Source organism: Mixophyes fleayi, chromosome 1 (genome assembly GCF_038048845.1).
Source record: "Mixophyes fleayi isolate aMixFle1 chromosome 1, aMixFle1.hap1, whole genome shotgun sequence".
NCBI classification, from domain to species: domain Eukaryota; kingdom Metazoa; phylum Chordata; class Amphibia; order Anura; family Limnodynastidae; genus Mixophyes; species Mixophyes fleayi.
Genome location: NC_134402.1, coordinates 315124317 through 315148835, shown reverse-complemented (window position 1 = coordinate 315148835; position 24519 = coordinate 315124317). Strand labels below are relative to the sequence as shown.

At 41.0% G+C, this 24519-nt stretch overlaps 1 protein-coding gene and 1 non-coding gene across 3 annotated transcripts in view; both read right to left on the bottom strand.

The window, feature by feature from the left end:
* Nucleotides 1-906: 906 nt before the first annotated feature.
* TRNAT-UGU (transfer RNA threonine (anticodon UGU)) lies at nucleotides 907-979 on the bottom strand. Its single transcript has one exon. It is a non-coding gene; the product is annotated as a tRNA-Thr (tRNA).
* A 10571-nt stretch (nucleotides 980-11550) lies between these two features.
* Nucleotides 11551-24519, bottom strand: part of PNP (purine nucleoside phosphorylase) — a 38277-nt gene continuing 25308 nt past the window's right edge. The window contains exons 1-6 of one of the 2 annotated variants that reach the window (XM_075212442.1): nucleotides 24327-24477; nucleotides 17167-17336; nucleotides 16744-16847; nucleotides 16115-16290; nucleotides 15102-15292; nucleotides 11551-13178 (exon numbers count right to left, since the gene is read on the bottom strand). In XM_075212442.1, the coding sequence (XP_075068543.1) occupies nucleotides 12961-13178; nucleotides 15102-15292; nucleotides 16115-16290; nucleotides 16744-16847; nucleotides 17167-17336; nucleotides 24327-24391 (924 nt within the window). In that variant the 5' untranslated portion in view covers nucleotides 24392-24477 and the 3' untranslated portion in view covers nucleotides 11551-12960. Of the gene's footprint in view, nucleotides 13179-15101; nucleotides 15293-16114; nucleotides 16291-16743; nucleotides 16848-17166; nucleotides 17337-24326; nucleotides 24478-24519 lie in introns of those variants that run through there. The other variant, XM_075212450.1, reaches the window with a different exon arrangement.

The following is a 24519-nucleotide window of genomic DNA, read 5'->3' as shown; positions in this document are numbered from 1 at the left end:
TCTCTGGCTACCTTGTGCCAGGTAAGAGGTCTCCTTCTTATTCCAGAATCTCTCACACCTCCTAGGGGTGTAGAAAACTATGCATTACCTTGAAATGCCACAGTAATTGTGTCATTTACCATGGCATAAGTGCCAGCAGTCCCAATCCTTCAGGAATGACGCAACTATATGCAATAAAGAAGTGATATGTGCTAGTTCGGAATGGGCATTATATGGGGGTTCACAGTATTGTTTTATCAGATTGGATAAAGCCTAATGTGTCCCGATAGTTCAATCAAGTGTTGATAGGCATGCCCCCAAATTATTTTATAAGGCATCTGGGATTAACCTACTGTTAAATAATACATATCAACACATTCACTTTTCTACCTATGTAATTATAAGTATTCAAAACAAATTTGTGAAGCAAGTGATCTGTAAAAATAAGAACTGTGGTTTTGCAGAAGGTAGCCAGCAGGATAGATTACATGGTTCCCTCGGTGTTCTCTCCAAAGGCAACTGTGTAAACCTTATCAGTGAAGAAATATACCTGATCACAGCGCCTCCTGCCGGTAGCGCATGTAGTCCTAAAGGAGGAGGCCGCATTTCCCATAGACCCTTCTCCCCCAACCTGCACGTGACCCCTTTTGTACTCCCCCACTGCCAGCGAGCGGACGAACCTCTACACTCCACCTACCACAAGCGAGCAGATGAGCCTATATCGGGCACCGGCGGTCCCGGAACTTTCGATCAGCAGTTAACAATAAACTCACGTCAGCCACACAACATTAGCATTGCGAAGAAATATTATGTAAAATATTTAGAAATCGTGTACTTGCAATGTGCTACAAATGTTAAAAGAATAGGGAAGCAATTAGCGTATTATGGTTACTATTTACTTTGTTTTAAAAACAAAAAGATATTTACAGGCCCCAGCGAGATTTGAACTCGCGACCCCTGGTTTACAAGACCAGTGCTCTAACCCCTGAGCTATGGAGCCGTGTGGATGTTCACTGGAGAATTTAAGCTGATGACATAGCATCATCTAACTTTGTATTTGTATTCTCAGCTGTAGCTATTAATGATTACCAATTACTTTGTTCCTTTTGCTGCACATTATATTAATGAACCCGTGCTTACAGTTGAAAGACATAATCTCATATTCTCTGCATTATGCGATCATGTTAGTCAACGTTGCAGGTATTTGTTGTATTTATTATTTTATTATGGGTTTTATTCCACAAACTCAATGGTAAAATATGAATATTAAGTGTCATTATTAGAGGTAACAGTATTTTTTAAGTGGGGCTACCAGTGTATTTGCAGTTCATTTTATTAACACACATCTAAATAAATGCACGGTGTAACGGAAAAGAAGCTTTAATTATTGAGGAGGTACATTAATGTCCTGTTTCTCTGTGTCATGAGGCAGATTAATCAGCAGGTGCAGTGGGTGGATGTCACCTGCCTTACAATTACGGGGAATTAGTCCCTCTTGAGTATATTTGCTCCTTGTTGCTCCCTTAGTTTCCAAATCAATTATCAGTAATGACAGGTCTGATAAATGACAGTCATACCTTAGGAAATAACAAGGCCTCGGGGATTCTTTACATGTACACATCCAACACTTGTAGCCCAGGGGATACAATCCTTCTGCGAAGGGTTAACTTTAGGTACTTTGGGCACAGGTGTGAATTATTTCTAGATCTGTGATGTATGTTATATAGAAATAATAGTTATAATTTCAACAAAATCATATCTTCGCAACTAATTGACTTAAATTGGAAATGTTCCTAAATACAGGCTTTATATTAGATACCAGCCCCCTTCCTTTTGATCAGCAATCATCTCTATAGGCGCAACTTTTCTATCTAAAGGACCACTAAGCCTAACATATATGTTGGTGTGTATAAAATATCCACTAATTATATTTGTAAACATTTGAGAAGCTTATTAGTACTGAACATATTTGATATAAAGTTGTTTTCCTAAGTACTGTCAAAAAATCCCATTAAAGGACTGGTAATATGAAGCAATAGCTTGCACACAGCCAGACAGCAAATGTTAATATAATGTGAAATATCTCAAGTTTTGCCGAGATATGGAAACTGTTATATATACAGTGCCTTAAAAAGTTTCTGCCCCTATGCTTTTTTTTATTTTGCACATAATCTCTATATTCTTCATTTTTGGCCACAATAATGTTACTATTACAGTGTTCTTTGGAGCCATGTTTGAACATTTTAGGTAGGTTTTTGTCCATGAATGTGAAGTTCATTGTGTTTGGTTAATGGGCTCCGCCAAAGTTACTTATTACCACTGATTTAAGTTGCTATTACCTGCCCGTATCTCTTAGTTTATCTTTAGCAACCCGGTTCCCATGGAACCAGATATGATCGCCGGCACTTGGCTGTCCACAGGACTTAATCTGCCGCTGTGGTAACTGAGGTAGGTGGACACCACAGAGGACTTGGTAGTAGGAGGCAGAGTAGAGATCCCTGTGGCAACAGGGATGCAGGATGCAACTGGACCAGCTAAAGCAGATGGGTGGTAATCGCAAAAAACGATTACCACAACCCCGACAACCAGGATACCTACAAAGAAACACTGATTACAAAAAAAAACTACATCAATATAAACAGACTTACCTACAAAGCGACGCCTCACATTTCCGATGGCTGGATGATGCTGACCGCAAGTATTTCCGAACACAGACCTCTCCGGCACTTGAGTTCCACGTCACTGAACAGTGTGACCTAGATAACTGTTCATTTAAAGCGGCAATGTCGGTGTTGAATTAAACATAGTGTTTGGTCTTATATTAATCCAGATTTCACCAGCGGGAATTCAGTATCATCAGATAAGCGATCGCTCATTGCAATCGCTAGTTATGATTAGTAAAAGATTAATGGTGAAAATGCTAAAAATGCTACCGAATATGTTAATAGGTTAGATTAAATTGGATTTTGGCGGTTTCCTGAGGCAAGACAAGTGCGCAGCTGTTGGAGGTATCCTGGTTGTCGGGGTTGTGGTACTTGGAAAATGTACCCAACCCAAGCAGGTATAATGAGATGAAATAGGGTGTAGTACCAACTTCTAACAGTATAACAGCTTAGCAGGATAGAGTAGAGCTGTGACACCTAATATATCAGACAAGTTAACCCGTGCATGATACTCATGCATTCTAGTCAAATCAAGCTACTTAAGGTGTTAAAAAGGTTCTTGTCATGCATTTGGGCCATAGCCCAGGCCTCAACCACCAACCACTCCCCACTGTCACCCCCGGCAACCACCAACCACTCCCAACTGTCACTTCTCCTTCAAAAAATATATATATATTTTTTTAAAAATCTTTATAAACACTTTTAACAATTAACAAATTAAATTAAAAAAATTAAAAACATCTTAGTATAGCAAATTTCAGCCCTTTCTGATTTTTTTTTCCCACACACACTAAGAATTTAATAGGTCAGTGTATAACTCCGCTCAGCAGGTGGCGCTGCAGCTTGGTTTTATTTTTTCCACACACACACAGACAGACTAACACACGCCACTAGACATTTATATTATAGATGATAGGATAGATGTAATTCCAGTAGTGGACTGTGTGGCACTAGAGAGCAACACACAGTGCAAGTGAAAGTGCAGAGGCAATGCTGCACTATATATCCAGATGAGTATCACAGCTGGCACAGGAAAGTCCATTGGAGCGGATAGATGGCACCACAATCGTGCAGCTGGGAAGTGGTATCACAGACATAAAGGCAGAGTCAAAAAGGTCGGTCCAGGCACCAATACATATGTGGCCAGAGTCAAAAGCAAATAGGATAATTCAGGTAGTGATCAGGAGTGGTCAGGTAACAGGCACAGGTCGAAACCAAGAATTGCACAAATGCAAAAATACAAGTTTTTAAAGTAGCAGTCACCAATCAGGGCCGGTGTCAGATTAAGCTGAGGTGAATGGGGATCATGTGCTGACACCCAGGCTTACATAGACATACAACACTGCATCAGCCAAACAAAAATGGCAATTACCAGCTGTTCCTGACAAGCAGTTAGCCTACTTCACTCTGTTACGGCTTTACAAACTAACTGCGATGGAATTCGGAATAAAGAACACACAGGCATTTTCTAGCGGATGGTGGACAACACCCTGGTGATATGTCAGGAATTCACCCAGGCCTACTTGGATGACATATACTTGGCCATATTTAGTAATAACACTAAGTAGAGGCAATATTTAATTTACCCTGTCCTAGCAACCAGCAGAAGGTACAAGCTTCCTTGGACACCGTAGCTTTCATCAGCGGAGTGAAAGATTGCATTCATGTTGCTAAAGTCCACATTGGGCCAAGCACCAATACTTGCTGCTATGGATTTGGAGAAAATATAGTGCAGAGTAATACTTCATTCTCTGGTCTGGGGGCAGTACTGAGTCAAGCTGGGGATGATTGGGATGAATACCCAGTGGCCTACATCTCATGCAAGGTTCTGGCTACAGAGCTGGCTTATTTCACTATTAAGAAATAATGTTTGCCCATTGCATGGGAACTAATGAACTTACAACCATACCTTTTCTGTCTGGAGTTCTCCATAATCAAGGACCATAGTTGTTTACACAGGATTGTCAAGAAAAATGTGAGGCTGTTAGATTCAAATGTATGACTTCATCATATTTCTCAAAAGTGAAAAGATTACAACAGTGTGGATGGGATATTGGTGTCGGAGGAGCCGACAAGGATAAGGATACCCACATCTAAGAATTCACCCAAGTGGCTCAGATTTTGCCATGTACCTGAGCGAACTGCCAGCTCTGAAACAGGGATTAAGCAGGGGAAAAAAATTGGCAAAAGATGGATCCCAGGCAATGCCAGTAAAGGTTTAAGCCGCCCTGGATCCTTTCACCTAGTACAATAGGGCAAACATGGCTCTTAATTCATTGTACGTAAACCTCATTATACTTCATAATATATGATTCTGTAATACACGTATGTTGTTATTGCCCAAGTCTCAGTGGTACAAACAGCTGGGTATGAGGGTACAGTTGGAGGCTTACAGTGGTCAAGGATGGAGAAGTACCATTCTCATGGAATGGGTTAGATGGGTGAATTTGATCCCACTAAACCACAGAGTAAGTCATTTTTAACCTTATACACATACACCAAAAAAAATTCCCATGTCATGTGTCGAAAGGGAGGTCCCAGCCACAGGTATAGTGATCTATTTTAAAGCTATAACTTTAACAACTGGGGTCAGAAATCATTATGTCAATTTGAATTAGGCGGTGTCACTCTGAACCTCTTTGGCTTCTCATGTTTAGATCTTTATTAGCTTCTAAAGTGTTTGTCTCTTAAATGTAGCTTTCTAGTATCTACCTCGCTTTTTGTAACATTAACCTTTATTTTTGCCAAATTTGAAAATACTGTTTTTATGTTTGAATATAGGTATTTATGTGGTCTCCCTCTCTCCTCCCTCACTCTCTCTCTCTCTCTCTCTCTCTCCCTCCCACTCTCTCTCCTTTCTCCCCTCTTCCTCTCTAATGCAGGGGCAAACGCAGGATTTGTAGAGGAGGGTTTCCACACCCATCCGCCAGTGGGCGTGACCAGCATGCACGGGGCATGGCTATAATTTTAGAGAGGGCTTGGCTGCTCTCCAACTCTCCCTATCCCCATAATATACATGGGCAATTCGAACAGATCCGTGTGAAGCGGGGGCAGTATCCAGCCACCACAATTATACAGTGCCCCAGGCTGGGAGGGGGGTTTTCCAAGCTCTAGGAAACCCCCCTCAATTTGTCTATGTTATGTCCCTAACATCTTTCACCCTGAGAACATTGGTGGTGTTTCAGATGTTCTTTTTAACTGCTGCTTGTGGCAGGACCGAGTCATTTTTTATGTTTTGTTTAATAACTTCATTAGACAAATCATATTATATAGCTTTAAAATGGGCTTATTGTGCCCGTGCCTTAAATTGTATCAGTCAACTTTAAACAGATATGTATACATTTAAAAGATCTATATTTTAAATTCTTACTATAAGAACTAATAAATGTTGAAGTCAGATAATTGGATGAAGTTGTTTCAAATTAACAAATACCAATTGTAAAAGTTTCCTGTATGATTGTGATAAGTACGCAACGACGTACAAGGGTTAATTATGCAATCGAATAGGAAAGCAAAGTAAATACACTACCATTCACACCAACATTTGTAAATAGTTCACTTTTAATAAAGTTTCCAATTGACATTCTTTTATTATTAATATAAAAGACTTAAGAGATTTATTACATAAAGGTAAACTTACATTAAAGATATTTAGGGTTCAGGACATACAGAAATGTATAGTGTTTGGTCTTATATTAATCCACATTTCACCAGCAGGAATCCAGTATCATCGGGTAAGCGATTGCTCATTGCAATCACTAGTTATGATTAGTATAAGATTAATGCTGAAAATGCTGAAAATGCTACCGAATGTTACTAGGTTAGTTTAAATTCGATTTTGGCGGTTCCCTGAGGCAAGACAAGTACGCAGTTGTTGGAGGGAGGTGCCTCCACTTTTGGAGAAACATCGTTTGAACCGACCTATGAACTGCATTGTACTGAAATATCCTGAACTCTGAACCAATGAAGAATGATCTTTGTGTACATTGTGACATCATCACTGTTTTCTTTCAACCCAAACTATATAAAAACAGACCACTTGGAACAGTAACAGTCTCTCACTATACAGACTTCATGATTGATAACCTGTTACTGGATCCAGTGCGCAAGTGTATGTATCAATTATACTTTGTTATATATTGCTATTAAATCTCTTTGTGCGTTGGAACCAAATTGATCGCATTGGACAATCTTTATTGGTGACGATAGTTATGGACGTAACAGTGTATAATTCAATAGAGTGAAGTTTGTAATCGTTACCTCTGCTGTGCTAGAAGTGACATCTACTTAGAGCTAGAAAATTAATATTAATACAGAGTACATTAAGTCACTTGCACTTGTCCTAAATGTCCACATTCACCTGAAAATCTTGCACAATTGCTCCATTCTGCTCTGTCTGAATCTATTCTCCTGGCACAGGCCAGGCTTTGGGTTGGGTTGCGGCCAGAGTCTGGGAGTGCCAGGCTGTGTATGTGTTGCTCTTCTGAAGAACGAAATGAACCTACTGCAGCACAGTTTCTCCCTCTGACAGTACAGAGTTGATTTGTGGACATAAGTTAATATGTGCGTCAATCTATGCAGTGGGGCAGGACATATAGTATTGTGTGGGTAAGAAATTAAGAATATTTCTTACCCGTTTAGCAATAAAACATTCAAGATGGCAGCACAGTCATTACAACTCGGCCTGACTGCAGTAAAAGGTGATATTGATTAAAAAAATAAAGCATTTTGAAAAACCTACAACAGCATTGCATTGAAATGAATATAATTTTTCTATTTGCGTTTTTGTGGTGAGTAACTTTTACAAAATGTTCCTTTACTACAAGCAAACTATAGGAATTTTCAAGACTTCAAGGTGTAGTTTGCTTATGAGCAATCGACATTTGTTGCCTTCCACTATCGTATCAACATTAGTCTCCACCCCTTTTGTGAAATGCAAGATAATTTGGGCAAAGCTGGTGACCACGCCTCTCACGTTACGTCAAACTGTCCCGAAAGGACTTGGGTATGGCTCCTAGTGGTACCAGTTTTCTTTAGAACAGTTTTTTTGTTGCTGGAAGGCTTTAGCTTAATAAAAATAATTTCCCCATAATGCCGTCTCATATGCAAATAGTTTAGCACACTTAGATTACTATTTCATTGGAATTGTCACACAAAAAGATGCAAGTCAATGCTCATATACTAGAGTAAACTTCATGCGTGTCAATATTCTCATATTGATAATCATAATCTTTAGGAACAAAAATATACAAACCAAGCCTGTGCATGAGTTATTTAATACAATATTCTTTTTATATTTATATCTATCTACTTTACTTTATTACATGACTTATTTAATGGGTGAGGGGACAAAAGCCCCAAATTATAATTATTATTATTATCGTAGATTTGTAAGGTACCACAGTGTTCCGCAGCGCAGTACAGTAGGGAAAACAGGACATACATAAAACAGGGACATACGAGATAGACAAAAAAAAAGCAGACATGAAAACAAAGGGTATGAAGGACCCTGCTCATTAGAGATATTGTAAGTGGAATAGGGCACAGCTGCAACAAGAGGAGCAAATGTGGCTCAGAGTGGAGGTTGGGACAGTTGTGAGGGTGCATTAGTATGAATAGTATTATCGGGGATAAGGTCACTTCTAAAAAGAGATGGGTTTTCAAAGAGGGTCTAAAGATTTGAAGGCTGTGGAAAATTCTGATTGTGCTTGGTAGAGAATTCTATAAGCGGGGAGCAGCATGGGAGAACTCTTGTAGACGGTTACCAGAGGTGGTTACCAGACACGAGACATGGCGAATGTCAGAGGTAGATCCTAGAGGCCGGGAGGGAGAGTATTTTGATATAAGATTTGAGATGTATGCAGGGGTAGGTTTTTGTAATTGTAATAATTATTAGTAATTGTATATTATACAATTTGTCATTATTGTAATATTTGTAATAATTCATAATAATTATAATTGTAATAATACCCCACAATGGGGTGGAGAATTGTTCATGCATCACAGTCTAGTCCGGCGGTTCCCAAAGTGTGCGCCGCGGCTCCCAGGGGTGCCGCGGCGCTGTCACTGGGGTGCCGCGGGCCAGACATAGTAAAAAAAAAACAAAAACACAGAAACTTTCCGCCGGGCGCCGGGACCCAGCAGCCTCCTCTCCCCGCAGCAGCTGTCACTGAATATCGACGGGAGAGGAGGCTGCTGGCGGATTGGTAAGTTTCTGTGTTTTTGTTTTTTTTTACTATGTCTGGCCCGCGGCAGAGGAGTGGCAGGGATCGTGGCAGCGGAGAGTGACAGCGGGGGCAGAGTGAGAGTGACAGCGGGGGCAGAGTGAGAGTGACAGCGGGGGCAGAGTGAGAGTGACAGCGGGGCAGAGTGTGAGTGACAGCTGGGCAGAGTGAGAGTGACAGCGGGGGCAGAGTGAGAGGGGCAGCGTGAGAGGGGCAGTGGAGGGGGAGACAGCGTGAGAGGGGCAGTGGAGGGGGAGACAGCGTGAGAGGGGCAGTGGAGGGGGAGACAGCGTGAGAGAGGCAGTGGAGGGGGAGACAGCGTGAGAGGGGCAGTGGAGGGGGAGACAGCGTGAAAGGGGCAGTGGAGTGGGAGACAGCGTGAAAGGGGCAGTGGAGGGGGAGAGAGCGTGAGAGGGGCAGTGGAGGGGGAGACAGCGTGAGAGGGGCAGTGGAGGGGGAGACAGCGTAAGAGGGGCAGTGGAGGGGGAGACAGCATAAGAGGGGCAGTGGAGGGGGAGACAGCGTGAGAGGGGCAGTGGAAGGGGACACAGCGTGAGGGGGACAGTGGAGGGGGACACAGCGTGAGAGGAGCAGTGGAGGGGGACACAGCGTGAGAGGAGCAGTGGAGGGGGACACAGCGTGAGAGGAGCAGTGGAGGGGGACACAGCGTGAAAGGAGCAGTGGAGGGGGACACAGCGTGAGAGGGGCAGTGGAGGGGGACACAGCGTGAGAGGGGCAGTGGAGGGGGACACAGCGTGAGAGGGGCAGTGGAGGGGGGACACAGCGTGAGAGGGGCAGTGGAGGGGGACAGTGGAGGGGGGCAGAGGAGGGACACAGCGTGAGGGGGACAGTGGAGGGGGGCAGAGGAGGGACACAGCATGAGAGGGGCAGTGGAGGGGGACACAGCGTGAGAGGGGCAGTGGAGGGGGACACAGTGTGAGAGGGGCAGTGGAGGGGGACACAGCGTGAGAGGGGCAGTGGAGGGGGGACACAGCGTGAGAGGGGCAGTGGAGGGGGACAGTGGAGGGGGGCAGAGGAGGGACACAGCGTGAGGGGGACAGTGGAGGGGGGCAGAGGAGGGACACAGCATGAGAGGGGCAGTGGAGGGGGACACAGCGTGAGAGGGGCAGTGGAGGGGGACACAGTGTGAGAGGGGCAGTGGAGGGGGACAGTGGAGGGGGGCAGAGGAGGGACACAGCGTGAGGGGGACAGTGGAGGGGGGCAGAGGAGGGACACAGCATGAGAGGGGCAGTGGAGGGGGACACAGCGTGAAAGGGGCAGTGGAGGGGGACACAGCGTGAGGGGGCAGTGGAGGGGGACACAGCGTGAGAGGAGCAGTGGAGGAGGACACAGCGTGAGAGGGGCAGTGGAGGGGGGCACAGCGTGAGAGGGGCAGTGGAGGGGGGCAGAGGAGGGACACAGCGTGAGGGGGACAGTGGAGGGGGGCAGAGGAGGGACACAGCATGAGAGGGGCAGTGGAGGGGAACACAGCGTGAGAGGGGCAGTGGAGGGGGGACACAGCGTGAGAGGGGCAGTGGAGGGGGACAGTGGAGGGGGGCAGAGAAGGGACACAGCGTGAGGGGGACAGTGGAGGGGGCAGAGGAGGGACACAGCATGAGAGGGGCAGTGGAGGGGGACACAGCGTGAGAGGGGCAGTGGAGGGGGACACAGTGTGAGAGGGGCAGTGGAGGGGGACAGTGGAGGGGGGCAGAGGAGGGACACAGCGTGATGGGGACAGTGGAGGGGGGCAGAGGAGGGACACAGCATGAGAGGGGCAGTGGAGGGGGACACAGCGTGAGAGGGGCAGTGGAGGGGGACACAGCGTGAGGGGGCAGTGGAGGGGGACACAGCGTGAGAGGAGCAGTGGAGGAGGACACAGCGTGAGAGGGGCAGTGGAGGGGGACACAGCGTGAGAGGGGCAGTGGAGGGGGGCAGAGGAGGGACACAGCGTGAGGGGGACAGTGGAGGGGGGCAGAGGAGGGACACAGCATGAGAGGGGCAGTGGAGGGGGACACAGCGTGAGAGGGGCAGTGGAGGGGGACACAGCGTGAGGGGGCAGTGGAGGGGGACACAGCGTGAGAGGAGCAGTGGAGGGGGACACAGCGTGAGAGGGGCAGTGGAGGGGGACAGCGTGTGAGAGGGGCAGTGGAGGGGGACACAGCGTGAGAGGGGCAGGGTGAGAGGGGCAGTGGAGGGGGACACAGCGTGAGAGGGGCAGTGGTGGGGGACACAGCGTCAGGGGGCAGAGGGGGCAGTGTGAGAGAGGGCAGTGTGTCTGTATGCAGAGGGGGCAGAGTGCCTGAGGGCAGAGTGTCTGGATGCAGAGGGGGTATTTTTGCATACAACTAAATAAAGTATTTCTGTCCTGACCTAAATACTTATTACAATTTTTTGACCCAACTAATTCTAAAACAGGACTGCTCAATAATTATTTTGGAGGGGTGCCTTGAAAAAATTTGGAGACTCTAAGGGTGCCGTGAACTGCAAAAGTTTGGGAACCACTGGTCTAGTCGATGCTGTGCAATGTCAGACAACAACTACCATTATCACAAGTAAAAAACAACGTCAGTGCAATTTAGTAATGTGATCCTGGCAAAGTTTATCAAAATAATGTCTGTTTTCGTAAAAGAACACTTTTTTGTTTCTGGATACATGACATACAGTAAATACACAAAATGCATAGGTTGAAAACAGATTATATTTTATTTAAGCCTTCTACAAAAAGGTGTATACAAAGAAAAGAGGTATATATCAGTTGCAGCAGGAATGTCAGACACAGACAACATCATTGACTATTTTCCATCATCTTACAGAAAACATGGGATGGATTACAGCGTTCCCCTGTAGATTTCTCTATGTCGTTCAGGGTAAGGGAGTGATTATGTGACACAAGAGAAGGATTGTACGCCTTGTAGTTTACGGGCATCAACTGTATTTCTTCAAAATTTAATTAGCAGTAGAAGAGTTAGAGGGAAAATGATTTGCTCCCTAAAAGAGCTATATTCTGCAGAGTAAAACAGTACTTCTGCAGATATAATATAATATAAACCATAATACATTGTGCAGACTGTATTACATTAAGAAACAGTACATACCAATTGCCATTTGAGAACAAGACTGAATTCATGCTTTCTACATACATGATTATTTAAGTTGGGGAACAGGTCACTTTCTCAGTTAAACAATGTCAATTTACATTACACTATAGGAAGTACCCTGAAATGTTGGGCGACAGTAGTACCTTTTAAGAGCCATGACTACCATGCTTCTGAGATTATCCAGTCCCGATTAAAGCTAATGACACAATAATGAATTATCTTATGCGTTAACCTGTCCTATTGTAAATAAAATAATGAACAATGCTTGGCAAGCATAACGCAATACATACAGTATAGATCATATGTTGTATTGAATTCTAGTTTGATTCCAAAGTTCGATAAATGGCAAAAGGAGAATACAGTACAGTGTGTGATAAAGTTATACAGTACAAACAAGTCTTTGTTTTTACCCCTATGTTATAAAGTGCGTTTGCTGTTTTACCTAATCAAATTAAAGTTCTATCATGAAGCAAACCATTATTATTACATGTTCAAAATGAATGTTTAAAAGTTTCATCTACTCAAAGTGGTCTACATGAAAATAAATAAAGTTAATAATAATAAAACAATAATAATAAAATAATTAACTGACTTAGCTTTCTTACTCATTTCTGTGTAACAGAACCGTATTAGCACAAAAGGTAAAATGAAGACAGACACAGATATGTGATTAACGCACATATAATTCCAGTATCTACAAGGAGCGCTTCACGTGCTGTAAGCTCCCAGAGCCCAGTGCTAGCAGATCTAAGAGAATGACAGAGGAATGCATTGTGGACATAAGTTATAGGAGAGATTACAGATTAGAATGGATGTGTTAGTTCTCCACACCAGTATGTGGGTACACGGAATGTGTGAGAACAATGAGTCCCTAGGATTTGATAAACGCTATGCTTGGCTAAGAGGCAAAGTGTGTGTGGCCCATATCTCTGGAGGAAACAGACAAGATGGAGGGGCAGCACTTGTATTTCTCCATCCCCTCCAGGCCCTACACTTCTAGCACACATTATTATTCATCTCAATGCGCTTCATCAGAACCGTCACCAGCTTCTCCATGTATCTGGCGCTGTCTTTTCCAGCCTGGAGCACTTCCTCGTGGTTAGCAGTAGTTTCACTGCTGTAGTCCATCACAGCTTTATTGGTAATCAGCGATATGCCCAGAACCTTCAGGCCGCAGTGTCTGGCCACGATTACTTCAGGTACTGTGCTCATCCCTGGACAATGAAAGACAAAGAATAGGTGAGAGACTAGTCACATCACAAGCCATGTATAATAACATAGTCCATATAGATCTAGCTGACGTGCTATAACCAGACTTCCTACAATGGTAAATAGACTGATCAAAGGAAACAATCTATAGGCTGCTACGTATTACAGCACATATGTGTTATTTGTACCTTATTATTAAATAAGCCATCGTGTATGCTGGTGTACTACAATAAAGGTACTAAATACATTGGTACAGGTGCAATATCCATTACTGTTAGTTTAACAGTCAGTACTGTACCAAGAGATGTCGCCACGATGGTACATCGTAAGAGAGAAATAACCAGCAATCTGATACACTAATATAGTGTACTTTTACCTATCGGTACAACCAGGCTGTTAAACTCCACAGAGACCTATCCTTCCTTTCATCCTTCTCCATGTACTCTGGAGGAAGAATAGTAAGCAGTGTGTTCTGATATAGAAGACAGCTCAGTATGGAATCTTCTTAGTTGACTTTTCTGACCATGTACGTTTGTGGAAATCACTGCCCTGCACTCAACATTACAATAAGACTTCCATGCCAGAGGGATTCACAATGCAGTGAAGGAGTCAGAGAAAAGGCATATTGTCCATTTGATTGTAAACCCAAAACTATTGTATGAGGGACACATGATTTATTCTTATCTGATGATATTCTTAACTCTTCCCTCCTGCACACAACTGCATTGACAGCTAGTACTTTACATTAGCTTGTGTAATAACCCTTACTTTGTGGCTTTGAAATTAGATGAAACATTTCCCAAAAAAGTGGGAAACTTATGTCCTATCCTTTATTATATTATTGTATCCAGTACAGATACAGTGTTAGTAAATAAATGATTGGAGTTAAACAAATGCCTAAAACAACAAGCAACTTATTTATAAAACTCCATTTGCTCAAAATGTTGCACAAATAACGTCAGTATAGCCCTAACATAAGTCAGAAGGCCAAGAGGAAAGCACACACCAGGCAAAACATAGAAGCTTTTGGCATTTCGATAAATGTTGACAGAGAAAACTATAGGAAAAATTACTCTTTCCCTTTTTTTTTGCCATGACCCAGTTTTAATAAATGACCCCATTATCTTCATATTCACTGCAGCTTTCTTTGCTGATCTTTATGCATATTCATTCAAACATTCCCTCTCAATAACCCTGCGCAGACAGACCAGCACATGAAGCTTATCATTGTAAAGCCATGACCTAGAATGAGACGACTCCTTTCTATTAATGACTTGATACAATCATTTAGCAGCAAAGCTGTTTCTGCGATACCAGATAAATGCAGAAGATATAACGTAGCCTGAGGTGTGCTTTTTTACTATGATGATGCAAATAGCAGAAATATATAGCAACCTTTCATATATCTACGTTCTAAAGTAAAGTTTAGTCTAGTGCAGGGTAGACTAATGATAACATAAATGACAAGGGCAGGACCTGCGCTAACACTGGGTAAACCTAGGCAGTCGTCTAGCACATCAGTGTTTAGGGGACACATAAGAAACTGAATGAATGACCGGCCACAGGCAGGGAATGGCAGCAGCTAACAACATCTTACCTGTGACACTGCCCTTCCCTGCTGATAATGGGCTGGGAGTGGAGCACTAGGCTATGATGTCACAGCTATTTCTGCTGTATGAATCATGTTAGCAAATAATCCTGTGCAAACAAAAAATGTAAATCTCTCCAAAATAAATATATGCAGGACATCTGGGTATGTCTCTGAATTATATTCAGAAATGCAAAAAAATCATTGCATAAATACATCAGTTATTTTACGGACTAACGAAATACGCCTGTCCCTAGGATCACGACTTCATGAGAAATATCTACTGTCTCACCACGACTGAACATAAGCAATACACCACCTCAGAATCATTTTTACTTACCCACAGCGTCTGCTCCAAGACTGTTGAGGAATCGACATTCAGCAATGGTTTCAAAGTTTGGTCCCCCAAGGCTGCAGTACACCCCTTCCCTCATTTTCTCTGAGAAGCCCAGCTCCCGTCCTATTGCCAGAGTCAGCTTCCTAAAGTCCTTGTCATAAGCATCAGACATGGGGGGAAACCGAGGTCCAAAGCTGTTTGACACACATGTAAGTGAGGTGAGGTGAGAAAAAGCAGTAATAGTAAGCCATTTATTTACCCGCATTTGCTAGTACTTATCTTATTGATAATAAAATGGTATCTAAAATGGAAATCTACATTGAATATGACTTACCCTCAGCCTCCCTTCCAAAAAAATGGCAGATCTAAAAATCTGGACCGATTGCTTTCCCAGATCATCTACCCTATGACAGACATATTCTCATGTGGTCTGCTCAAAATTTACAAACTGGTTTCAGTAAACTCCTTTATATAAATACAATTCAATGGCAAACTTGGCTCAGTTTATCAACAAACATAATTCAGCTACAGATTTATTGTGAACAGTTTTACTACTGACATCATGCCGGTGTTTTAATATTCAGTTAACACTGCATTTAGGGGCATATTCGATTAGGCCCGGCGATCGCGATTACACACGACTGCACGTGTAAAGTGACAATACGGTAATGCAACAACCCTATGGAGTGCACACGGAAATCTGCAACGTTTCAGTAAAGTGTTGTCAGTGGGAACACATATCCCTGATCTCTAGACTTAATTGAATAAGCCCCTTATAGTCTTTTGGACCACACGAGAACCAAACTCTACATTACTTTTAAATATACAAAATTACAGGAAAAATTTGTTAAATGTTGTATTAAATCAGGAAAAAGCTAGCAGCAAAATGTCATCTTAATGTTACCAATTGTGTGCTAGGTTTCATTGAGCTTTTTAGGAAAACTGTACACTAAAATATAAAATAGACCATATGTTATAATGTTGAAGATAAAATGTCGGTCTAATATAATGATTACCTCTCCTCGTTTGGACCGGCGAGTGGATTATGTCCTGCAAATCCTGGCATATTAATGTGATCCTTTATCACCATCATATCCCCCACTTTATAATCTTGGTTCAAGCCCCCTGCAGCATTGGTGACAATGACAGTTTCCACACCAATCAAACGGAAAACACGAATAGGAAATGTGACCTGAAGAGAAGTGAAAAGAAATGGTGAGATAATTCACTTCCTCATTAGAACTTCCTAGCTGTGTTCTTAATGCTATTAATATATTGAAGTGATGTTAGTTTAAAGAACACAATATATTGTCCCCTGCCTGTACGCAGACAGAATATAAATTAAAATACGTCCATCGCCTACTCAGAGTGGAGGAAGCCATCTTGTGGCCTGAACCAATATTAATCACAGTAATTCAGTAGAAACTAGTAACATTACTGAGGCATGAGGTATACTGTGTGCTGTGCTTCAGTGAGGTCACTAGGTAGGTAATTTATAGGCTGCAATCTCATGATTAGTTCAGGCTACGAAATGCCTCTTCTGTGTGAAGGATACGGATACACTTGGATCAAAATTATTTTGTTGCTATGCAGTATAAGACAGTCAGTGGTGACCTCTTACTATTGTTTTTAAGAAAAGGCTCACCTTCCACAATGGGTAGCCCTCATAGAAATGAAACCGTCCTTGCATGCACACACATGGCTTCCCATTGAGGTTCCCAAATATCAGACGTCCAGCGTGACCAGGAACTGTATAACAGAAGGAGACGGAACAGCACATTAGAACTCTATTGTGTAACTATTATAAGGAAGTTGTATTGACAGTGAATTCCATAGAGGAAGTGTCCTAACAGGCACATGCCCTGTATGTTACTGTACAGGATTGGATACTCTATTCAATATTTAATGAACAGCTTCAGAAAAAGTTAATAAGCATTATTATTTATGTCAGTAAATGATTATTTTAGCCATTGCCCAGAATCAGTTCCCATGCCCTATTGGAACCTCAACCTGAGATTAACATAAATCTTACACCCACAATCTAGGCACCTGCCCCTGGTTTACATACCCGTGCTCCGTGGGAAGTTGGGGATGTCACTGTAGTGGAATACCACTTGATCCTTTAAGAGTTCCCCCAAACCTCCAAGTCCAGAGCCACATACAATGGCCACTGTGGGCCGGTGCTCTGTTTTGGACAAGAGCCAGTCTGCGGTCTGTTTGTATTCTTCATATGTGTACCTGAAAATACACAACATGTAAATGTAAAACAACTCTAACAAGGTTTATATTCATTAGGAATTGAAGTTTAGCACACAATTTAAAAAGAAAATACATATTTTAGAGTTTGGGTCAATTGTAATGGGACGTTAACCGGTGTAGGAGTGAATAGTTTTGGTTCCAATATTAATGCACACTTGTAATTTTCCAAACTCACAGATATCTAAAAGGAGACTTATTTTTTGAGTCTGTATGTACTATATATTTTATAGGAAACACTGTAGAAGTAAACAAAACAGGCCAGTGTGTTGTTTGCACTGAGTTTGGGAGGTCAGTATATATCAATATACAGGGCTATTCAAAAAGAATGAACCAATTCATAACGCAATATTTTATTAAAGAAAAGTAAAACAAAACTCCAGCCAAGTCACAAATATTCTACTCATAATCAAGTTTTATTTCCTGTATTTCAAGTGTTCAATGTGATTTCTGTTCTCAAGCATCGTCATGGTCGTCATGAAATAACTTAGAAACCTCCTCTTTCAAATGGTCAGTGACTTGTTTCATGACGATGCTTGAGAACTGAAATCACATTGAACACTTGAAATACAGGAAATAAAACTTTATTATGAGTAGAATATTTGTGACTTGGCTGGAGTTTTGTTTTACTTTTCCTCAATAAAATATTGCACAATGAAATCGGTTCATACTTTTTGAATAGCCCTGTATTTAAGCAACTGAAGAAACAGCTGAATAGTAAGTAAATAGGACCTATAGTGAAATTAAGAATCTACACACCCATCTACTTCTCCAATTACTGTACTTTCAGGAGCAGATCTATTATCCTCACTTATCAATGGAATAATGAGAACCAGTTGTCAAAACAGTATCCTTGCAGCAGAACATACACAAGAGGAAGGATCAAAGCATGTTTTTCTGTGATAGATTTAATATTCTCTTCTTATTGTAATATAATCTTCACATCATTTTAGTCTATTAAAGTGTGTTCTCGGTTGCTTGAAAGGACACTTATGCAAAAAGTATTTTTGTCTTATGTATATGACAGACTTTACAGAGTGTACGTGCGTCACGTGACATAAATATTCCATTGGCATTCTTGGTTACTGACCTCTACAGTTCCACAAGAGGCACATGAGGAATTGATGAACCGACATATGGTTATATAAATAGGAAAACATGAGTAACGCCACATAATCCAGTTTTTGAGAAAGGGGCGGAAGAAGGGGCCCAAAGGTTCCAGAAACTGCTTTTTTCCAACAGAGCTTTCTGGCTCACCTTACTTCTGTCTCACCTCAGTCAAACTTAATATACTAGAATAAACAGGACTCTTCAGTCGTCCACATTGATCTGCACATAATTGTGACAGTACATATTCTTAAGACAGTGTTTCCCACATGTAGAAATTAAGTTTCCCTAAAAGTCAAGATTTTAAAGATATCATGACATAAGTACAGGTGGCATAATAAGTGCATCGGTCATTTTGATCCAACCACCTCCTCAAGCGTGGATAGCCTTACTGTTAGGGGGGTTTGAGGACTACAGTTGGGAACTATTGGTGTAAGGGTTTGAAGGAAAATCCATTCTTCTCTCTCTTTTCGACAGACTGGTCCATAACTTTACCAAGATCTATCAAGATCTATATGTGTACGAAATTATGTACTTATATATTTTCCTATACAATACAGAGATGAGCAAATCTGCAGCGGAATTTAAGGCAAATTAAATTTTGAGACGGAACATGCCATTTTGCACATGTGTGAAGTTCCTTTGCTACAACCTACAAGATCCTCTTTGCTTCCCCATTCCATAGAATGGCATACCACAATGTACTTGCAAACTCTGCTTTTTGTGGAATTTATAGTCTATAAAGAGAGCTGGGATGACAGTGTCAATTAATTCTACTCTGTGGTGTAGTTGTGGCATAATAATGGTGAAATCTGGGCAAAGCATTAATGATAGAAGAATTCTGCATGTAGCAGTTATGGCTAAAGAAACTTGTGTAATTCCTGAGCCGAATGAGCAGACTATTCTACGGAGCACACACCTCAACATGGTGTGGGTACACTGCCATTTTTGTGTGAACAGTTTGGACAGAGACAATGTTGGGATGTACATTACAGTCTGGAGCTACAGCTAGAGAGAGTTATCTACAAATAATGACCAGGAATCAAATTGAACAAGCCACATGAGTTCTGCGCTTTTTCAGTTTTGCAGACAATTTTACTTTTAATACAGAGTCCAGTCCAAGAGACGTGCTCAAACAGGAGAACATATTCTTGCAGTAGGCATGTTATGCCAGTTTAAAAATGACCTTTTCCTGTAGCTCTGAGAAGGTTAAGCTTGAGACATACAGTAGGTCAACCATACTTGCCAACTCTCCCGGAATGTCCAGGAGACTCCCAAAATTCGGGTAGGTCGCCCGAACTTCCGGGAGAGCAGGCAAGTATCCCGCAAATGACAACTTGCTGTCAAAATGACACGATTCACAGTGAATTCGTGACGTTTTGGCCCCGAACAAAACGGCATTTTGTTGCAAGGGGCGGGACCAAAATGAAGCGATTCACCGTGCCCCACCCCTCCCATCCTTCAACCACGCCCCCCTGCATGGGATCTCCCGGAATGAAGTTTTAAAAGGTTGGTAAGTATGATGTGAACATCAAACCGAGAGCAGGTCAGCCATAAGTACCATGCTATTTATTCTAATAAAAACCTACAGGTGCAAGACTATACTATCAGGGATGCAAAAAAAACTACCGATGAACATTAATCACAAAGTATATACTGGGGAGTTTACTAGAGACTAAATTATTTATTGTGATAAACTGTAGGAAATAAACATTTTTCCCCATTCCATAGCCTACAACTTTAGCTGTAACTAAGTACAATTATTGTGCTTACTTCCTCTGCTGGATGTAACATAACTCAGAAGAAATCCCATAGTTTTACAACCATGCCCTCAGCTGTCAGTCACGTACCCATGTGATGTATCATATGACATCACATGACTCTCTATTCATGAAATCCATGCAACAACCACTTCACAAGATGGGACAAAACTGTCCTTTTCTTAGAATTGTTTTTTTTTTTAAAATGGGATCTAATGTATACAAGTGATATGCACATACACACACCCCATTCATGAACTTGGTCAAGTCTTGTGACTATCTAGAAACACATAGCATAATATAAAACAGTGCTGCTTCCCATAACAATGAATGCTCTAATTCAAACAGCTACAATAACACTGTCATGGAATCAAATCCAGTACAACTCTAACTTACTAATCAATAATGGAGAAGATGGAACAATGCATTCTAAAATAATTGTATTGGACCTAGGAAATATTGTACAGACAACAATTGGCAGTCACAGGAATCACATTATAAATTCATACTGTATTTATTTGTCATTTCACGTAAAACTATTTTTGAGTTCCTTTCTGTATTGTTCTTAAATACGTATTTGTCATTCTGAATAAAATGAAGAAAGGTATTACTGTACATTTAATTTTAGCTCTAGCCTATACCACTTTCAATAATGGTACTTTCCCTGACGAATTTATAATGACTCAGGGGAAAGGACTATGGGTTTTATTTCTATGTGTTTGTCTATAAATTATAGATACCACAGCTAAATTCATGCTAGGAGACAATAAAAAGGCGACATTGGAACTACAATAAGACTGTCTCCCCCTAAAGTTAATACTAAACGCATTTACTTTCTTTATTTTGTCTCTTAGTACTTGATGGTGGTGATAAGCATGTAACATATCTTATGTATGTATGTCTGTAAGCTATAAAATATCTCATGTATGTATGTCTATAAGCTAGCAAACAGAAAGCGCTGAGAGGAAGAAATATACATGTAAACTTAGTAAAAGTATAAGGCAGATATTGTGCTGTAAAACATCATTTACTCTACATATCATGAGTGTATATTGTACTGTTTCCTACAGATACGAGAATTATATTGCTCTATGTATTGCTCAATGCCAGACATATTTAACATTTACATATTGTGTTATATGCTAGGAAAAGACCACACCGTAAGTTAAGTTTCACCTTGCTTGAGTCAGGTGCATGTGACACAGTGTATAAAGAGACAAATCAAACATAACTCACAGCTTTTGGTCACAAGGCATTTCCTCAAACCTCTCTCTGCAGACTGATCTAGAGAGCCTCAAGGCCAAAGTAACCATAGAAAGGGCAATCTTCCAGAGATCACACTCTGGGATCAGTCATGATAACAAATGAACTCTCTACCAAGCGTAATTAAACTAAATACAGACAATAGTGGTTATTTACTAACAAATTACATTTGTGCAGTGACCCATTAGTAACAAATCAGAAATGTGCTTTTATTCTCTAACCTAGATCAGACTGGATTACAACTGTTTGCAGCAGATCACTGCTCATTTGTACTGTGTCAGTAAACAATCCCAGTGTTTATATATATATATATATATATATATATATATATATATATATATATATATATATACATGCGCTCCCAAGATATAAGCAATGAAAGATGGAAATACAGTGGAAAAGTGTATATCCTATGATGCAAATGACTAAACACACTTTGGGACACCTATGCTCTATATAGAAAGGGCTGTTTAGAGTCCTGGTGGGTATATTTTCTACACTGCGGGTTTGAACAAGTGGAGATGTTGCCTACAGCAACCAATCAGATTTTAGCTGTCATTTTGTAGAAAGTACTAAATAAATGATAACTAGAATGTGATTGGTTGCCAATAGCAACAACTCCACTTTTTCAAAGCCGAAGTTTAGTAAATATACCCCCTGGAATAAAAACATCCCCTTGAAAGAATATTCTCCAATTTAGCACACTGTTAACAGTCACTGTGTTGCAATTTCCTCTGTTGAAAAAAAAAAAAGGTCTTATTGGCTAACCTGGAATAATAATAAAAAGTACATATGACTAATTCTTTCATTCAGGACTCACATTTAAATGTAAATTAAACAAATTTACATTACAGAAACTTTTTAGAGGACATGACTCATTAACAAAACAACCACAACAAGAATACCAAATATAGACCTAAGAGTAAAGTAGGTATTGCACCCATTTCTGCCAGCAGCTACAATTGTCCACTGTGTTCTAGAAAAATCAGCAGTGGGATGTATCCATAAACTACTAAACTGCTAACTACAATCCAAAGCTTGAACTTGAAGTTTGCATTTGCAGTTTACAGTTAAAAGATGTTAACATGAATGAGGAAATATTGCATATTCTGTCTGTTGAAGCTTAAGTGGCTACATTTTATAGTATTTTAAAAAGTTATTTTTATGGAGTATTATTTCCCGTACAATGCCTGCTCATTCAAATAGGAGAAGCTCATAAAGTAGATATAGTTTCCTCATGCCATCCGGTCACTACTTCTGTAACAAATACTATATGTAACAACACGAAAATGTTGCTTTTATTAAGAATGTACACGTAACAGGTTATGAGTCACTGAGTGTGCAGCAATGATTATTCTAGAACTAACACTTTGTTGTCTGACTTGCATTTTATAGTTCATGCAAAACTCATTAGAAGGCTAAAAACCACAAATAGTAACCACAAGATAATAACAAACACACACGCAAAAGACCATATAACCAGACTGTATAACCAGAATACTGTATTTGTACTGTCATCTGTCATTCCAGGAGGAAGGAATTGGTTCTCTTTACTATTCTGGTATATGTTAATGTATTTTGGAGTAGCTGGTATCTGGGAACTGCCAACAGCTCTATTTACTACAGTCACCAACCAAGATAACTGCGAGTAGGGAACCTCACTGTGGCTCCCGGTACCCATAGCAGGCAGTATAAACAACCAATGGTACTTGTCAATTTAACAACTGGGGAGTGAGGGGAAACATCAGCTCCCTCCCCACTTGCGCTCCACCTAACCATATCCTCCCTAAAATAATAAGTGGGCGGAGTCCATGTTTCATGGGGGGGGTCTGTATAATTAACAAATACAATAGTATTTAAGGATACTTTTTAATGTGGACTGACAGTTTATGTTTAAAGACAAGCTTTTGGGAGCTAAACTCTATTCTTCTTTCAAGCAGGTATAGATGTTAAAATAAACGTCAGTAAAAGCCAACATACCACTTTGAAGAAGATAGCTGGAAGGAATGGAAAACACTCTAGGATGTATATTTACTAAACTGTAGGTTTGAAAATGTGGAAATGTTGGCTATAGCAACCAATCAGATTATAGCTTTCATTTATTTAGTGCTTTCTACAAAAGGATACCTAGAATCTGATTGGTTGATATAGGCAACATCTCCATTTTTACACCCGCAATGAGGTAAATATACCCCTACAAAGAGCAGGTTAAGAGTAGTATTCCTAAAAGTTAAAGTGTGATGGCTATGGGCTGTTATGGAGGAGAGAGTGTTTTAAAACCATCAAATAAAGATCAAGGGGTATAATTTACTTAACTGCGGGTTTGAAAAAGTGGAGATGTTGCCTATAGCAACCAATCAGATTCTAGCTGTTATTTTGCAGAATGCACTACATAAATGATAATCAGAATCTGATTAGTTGCTATAGGCAACATCTCCACTTTTCAAAGCAGTTTAGTAAATTTACCCCCGAAAGCCAAAATTTAGTTACAAAGAGAATCACCCCTCCCAAGAATTTCTTGAATGCACTTAAAAGGTCTTTTTCACACCCATAAGGGAGATTTATGAAGCTTTGTGCATAGGTAACCGATGACAAAAAGTGTAATCACAAAACGTTTTCTAATAATGCTTATAAAATGAAAGCAAAAATAAGCTTTAGTGCTATGGATTACAGTACTGTTTGGCAGTAATCGTTTTATCAGTTTCCATGAATGCCCCTAACCCATGACTTTTAAATCCAGAACAGAACTATTTAGTTGTGAGAAATGATGTCCCACATGTGTCCAGTAGTTAGAACTAAAAAGGATATTCATGTCAAATGATTCCATTGCCGAGACACTTACCCTGTACGTGTTTCGTCTTTTATTCTGATCTTCTGCTTCTGCGTTTCCGATGCTGGGGGAGACATATCACCAACTGGAACTAGTACTAGATCACACAGTAACTACAGTACAGGGTCCTGAGCTGTGTATATATATGTACAGATAGATAATAATATGACAGGCGTACAACGCAAAAGGGTAAACTGGAAAGTCA